Raw genomic sequence first — 4,895 nt, 5'->3', positions numbered from 1 at the left:
ATTATTCCAATCTCTCCTCTACCTCTCATGCTCTCCATGACTTTACTATAATCTTTACTTATTAGCGCTGTACAATTGCACCTACTGGACCTGTGATGATTTGTGGGGGACTCTCTTCTCCCTACAGGTTGGAGCTCCCATCCTTTCGGTTAGCAGCTGAGTGCTCTAACCACTGTAGCACTGGGGCTTCTGTTCTAGGCTCACTTACTTTCTGTTGAAGGCTGGGAGCTTACTGGCCCAGGGCCTCTCAAGAGATCCATCGTGCCAGAATGAACACACAACCCAGCCAGTGAATGTAGACCGGGTTATAGGGCTTCATAAAAAATTAAAAAATAAAAACCCTCACTGCTACCAAGTCCATACCGACTCCTAGCAACCTGCCCCATAGGCTTCTGAGACGGTCACTGTTTCAGAGAATAGAAAGCCTTATCTTTTCCCTCGGTTTTGAACTGCTGACCATTCAGATTGCAGCCCAGCTCGTAACCACTGCACCACCAGGGCTCCTTGGAACAGCTCAAACTCCAGTGTTCACTTTTCTCAGAACTACTGTCCCACCCAAGTGCCTGGGGCCAGCCTCTCTGCGCTAAGTGGGCTCTACTCCATTAACCTCCCCCAACCTCGGTGGTCCAGTTGCACCTTGATCTGGGGCTTAGGCTTCCATTTGCTACCACCCCAAGCTCTCCCCTCACACCCACCTCCATGAGCAACCCAGCCTCAGTCCGGATCCCAAAGCCTTGAACTGCCTGCCCCTTCACTTCTGTCCGTGGGCCTCCTCAGAGGCCAGCTTCCCTGGCCCCGTAGAACTCAAGAGCCATACCTGTGATTGGCAACAGGCTAAAAGTCAACAACTTGAGGTCTTGGCTCCTGTGCCGGCCGTGGTGGGTTAGGGGGAGAGACAGGACACGGGACGATACTTCTTTCTCAAGACCCTACCGCACTCACTCCCCCACCTTCCTGTGTCAGCTGCACCATCATGCACACACAGTGACGGGAGGTGGGCGGGAAGTCTGCACCAACCAGCTCATGAATGCAACTTGAAAGATTTCACACAGCAAAAGGAGGGGGAGGGACATACATAAATTAAAAAAGAAAGAAGTACGTGCCCCTCCCTCCAGTCTCTTTCTTCAGCTAAGGGCTGGTTCAGCCTCTCCACAGGAACCCAACCGCTTCCCTCTTTTCTCTCCCTACAGGGCTTGGGTCTTCAGTTCCGTGGCTTCCCCTGGGCTCTCTGGTTGTCCACTGGGGTCGCTGGGCCTGGCTCCCTTGAGGATAGACAGCCTCTCAGAAACACTCTTGAGCCGGGGGAAGAGGAGGAAGTCATAGATGAGGCTGCCCAGGCCCGCTCCAATGATTGGGCCCACCCAGTACACCTGTAGGAAGAGGAAAGGAATACGGACTCAGGTTGGGGAAGGGGCCAAAGGTAAGGCCACCCTTTTCCAGCCCTCAGTGGAAAACATCTCCTGGACTTGGCATGTAAAACTGGGCACGGTGTGAATAAAAATTAGCGCTTCTTATTTTGCGTGTGTGTTTGCTTTTTGCAGTGCTAGGCTCTTACTGCCTGTACCTCAAAAACTCATCCATTTCTTTTCTGATTCATCCAATCATTCCTTTACCCCATACCTTCTTAGCACATGGATAGCCTGCCTGTTATTCCCAATTTGCACTCATTTATATATTGCTTTGAATTTTTTTGGAATTCTTTTTTCTTTTTTAAATTATTTTCAAATGTTCGGTTTGCATACACGGCCGATATGTATTACGGAAGACTCACTGCACACCAGATTCTATGCAGAGTGTTTCACACACATACACACACACACACAACGTCCACACGAAACTCTCATAAGACTCCGCTGGATGTGAAAGAAGCTGAAGGCTCAGAGTAGGTGAGTTACTTGCCCCAGGTCACACAGCAGGCTAGCAAAGTGCTAGAACTGGCCTGAGACTCAGAGCCAGGTGCGCTCTCAACACACGCTCTTCTCTGAGGTGAGATGTTTTTGTCATCACGTTCAGTTGTGTGCCCGTCCAGTCCTAGCTTCAGCACCCAGTAGGTACCATTGAGTAAAAGCCTCTTGAGTAACCCGAGCAGGAGAAATATGAGCAAGAGCTTCTCTTTCGGGCAAAAGAACGGATCCTGCTCACAAAGCATGCCAAGCTCTGAGAGCCCCGTTGGCTGAGAGGCTAGCGGAGCTGCCAGCACACCCAGACGGGGCAGAACCAAACCTGGGACCTGCAGCCCCCACCCATCCACCAGGCTTCAGGGTGCCCCGCCCCCTCACTCACCCAGTGGTTGGTGAAGTTGCGGGTGAGAATGGCAGGAGCGAAGGAGCGGGCAGGGTTCATGCCTGCACCAGTATAATGCATCTGCAAAACACAGTGGGGACTGAGACCCGCCCCCAGCCCAGCCCAGCCCGGTTCCTCTCCCCACAACCCCCACTGCCCCCCGAGAACTGGCACCTGGCCTTCAGCCGGCAGCCCACTGGGGAAGGACAACCTGCCTGCCTGACCCTCCAAGGGCCCCTCGGCAAGGAGAGGACACTGGTACCTTATCTGAGGATGCAGCGGGCCCGCCGGCGGAGGCCGCACCTGCCTGTGGCTTCCACCTTGGAGGCAAATAGGACTACACAGACTAGTTGCAGGTAGCCGATGAGGGCGGGGTGGATTGCTCTGGGCAATTAATACACAGTCCATTGGTTAATGTTCACGGTTGACGGTGGGTGAGGCAAGCAGCACTCTGGAAGCCCTGCAAAGGTTTAGGGACCCTGGAATCCTTGAACTAGAACTCGTTCCTGTCTTCTGCTTACCCCGAAGAGGTGGCCCAACGTGAGGGAGAAGCCGATAGGCAGGGCCGCAGAGCCGGGACGGCCGTTCTGCCTCTCATCGTATGTGGCCAGGATGCAGAGCACGAACTGCAGCATCAGCAAGATCTCCACGACAGCAGCCTGGCCCACACTCACTCCAGGATGCAGCTGGGGAAGGAAGGGGAAGGGAGACGGGTCATTGGGGGGCCCCAGCCCCAGCCTTCCCCCTCAAGGCCCCGGCAGGGGTCCCCGCAGGGCATCCATTCCTGGAGAGCAAGGATAACACAACTCCTTCCATCGCAGTGGCATTGGGAGCTTACGGTACTCAGCCAATCCTTCATCCATCCGTGTGGGATACGCCTGTACCAACGTTCCAGGCTGAAGAAATGGAAACCCCTTAGGAGAAAGTAAGAGATTCCCCAATACCCTGCGAGGAGGCCAAAGGAAAACTGCAGCCTGCATCAAGGATTTGGGTTCTTACTCTAGGACTCTGCCCCCCTTACCTCCTATGTACCATCTCTTGACTCTCCACACACACGTCCCAGATCCCCAGGGCAGCAACTGATCTACCCATCAACCCACCACCCCCAGCAAGAAGTCAGGGCACGATGTTCCCCACCTGCTTGGGGACAATTACCGTGGTAAGCGCTAGGTTTCCTCGGACGGCAGGCGGGGTGATGCTGTACAACATGGCAGCCCCGGTCACGGCTCCCAGGAGCTGGGCTACCATATAGCAGAAGGCACGGAGTAGGGACAGCTGAGAGCCCACAAGAAAGGCAAAAGTGACCGCAGGATTGACGTGGGCTCCACTGAGGTGGCCCACAGCCTGCACCAGGGTGGCCAGGGCCAGGCCAAAGGCAATAGCCACCTGCAAGACATGCAGGGGACCCGGGGACCAACGCAGTGAGGCCCCCAAACCGAAGAAGACATAGAAAAGGGTGGCGAAGAACTCGGCGAAGATGGCCCTCCAGAAGGAGGCTGACCGAAGTTCCCACATGGCGGGGGCGCTGGGCACAATGCCTGGTTTTGATACTGCCTGGCCCAGGCGCGTAGATAGGCCCCTTTATAGCAAGCGCTCAGTCCCTGGGAGGGGCAGGCTGAGGTGGCTGGCCCAGCCTCTTAACCCCTTCACGCATGTGGAGAACTGGGCCAATCCCCACGTCTCTGATAAAGCTGGGGGATGTTGCCCTCCCTCCTCAACTGGAACAGCCGTCCTTGCTGTGGCAAGGTGTTAGCAGGCCTGAAGAGCCTCCGAAACAGGAGGACCCAGCCAAGGAGATGGAAGTTTGCCCTTCAAGTCCAAAGTCCTGACTGACATCTCCGTAAGAACATTCCTCAGCTTTGCTTGGGGGACAGTCCAGCTGAGTTCACTACTGGGGTATGGGACTGTCCTCCTAGGGGGCCTCCAGGCTCCTATGAGTGCCAAGGTAAAGGTGGGGGTGGAGGGAAGATGTGGGGTTCACCAGGGAAGTTGCAAAACTGAAGAGCATTCTTTAGTTTCTCTGGGATTAGAGGGCCTTTTCCCATTGGTTGGTTTGGGCTGAAATTTGTAGATCCTGCAGCTCTGGGACAGAATAGTTCTGCTGTGTCTGCTTTCTCTGTGCCCAGGGCTCCCCACCCCTAGGCCGTGCCAATCCCTCCCTTCCCAACCCTTCTGCCCTGTCTTTTAGACCACAGAGAGAAAGACGGGAGGTGGGGGATAAAAGCTATCTTCCCTGGATGCACTGAGGGTAGGGTGAGGGTACTGGGGAAGGGCAAAGGGGTCAGTAGTTAAACCTCAGAACCAGCTTAGAGCTTATCTTTCCTAACTCAAGGCCATAGCGGGATATAGGGAAAGGAAGGAAATAAAGTCATGGCTATGGAGCGATGAACTGGAAGCGACAACCTACCCAGGCAAGCAGTGTGAAACCCACCAGCTGCTCTGCGGGGAAAGTAGAGGCTATCTACTCCCATAAGGATTTAAAGCCTCAGTATCCTATATAAAGTCACTATGAGTTGGAATAAACTCAATGAGAGTGGGTTTGATTTGAGTCCTTTTGGATTGTCGTATGAGGCAGAATCAACTCGATGGCAGTAGTTTTATTTTTGAAAACA

The 4,895-nt window shown here is 54.2% G+C and overlaps 1 protein-coding gene across 1 annotated transcript; it reads right to left on the bottom strand.

Moving 5' to 3' along the window:
* Positions 1–443: 443 nt before the first annotated feature.
* Positions 444–3,798, bottom strand: LOC101660750 (major intrinsic protein of lens fiber). The gene is made up of 4 exons (XM_004700549.2): positions 3,439–3,798; positions 2,805–2,969; positions 2,284–2,364; positions 444–1,370 (listed from the first exon to the last, which is right to left on the bottom strand). Exons 1-4 carry the CDS (start codon positions 3,796–3,798, stop codon positions 1,185–1,187), a joined length of 792 nt encoding a protein of 263 aa, XP_004700606.1. The 3' UTR covers positions 444–1,184.
* Between the last annotated feature and the right edge of the window lie 1,097 nt (positions 3,799–4,895).

The sequence above is a fragment of the Echinops telfairi genome, unplaced genomic scaffold (genome assembly GCF_000313985.2).
Source record: "Echinops telfairi isolate 266 unplaced genomic scaffold, ASM31398v2 ScPeMD7_2;HRSCAF=8, whole genome shotgun sequence".
Lineage (NCBI taxonomy): Eukaryota > Metazoa > Chordata > Mammalia > Afrosoricida > Tenrecidae > Echinops > Echinops telfairi.
Note: the sequence above shows the minus strand (reverse complement) of the source record. Positions and strands in the feature narration are given on the sequence as shown.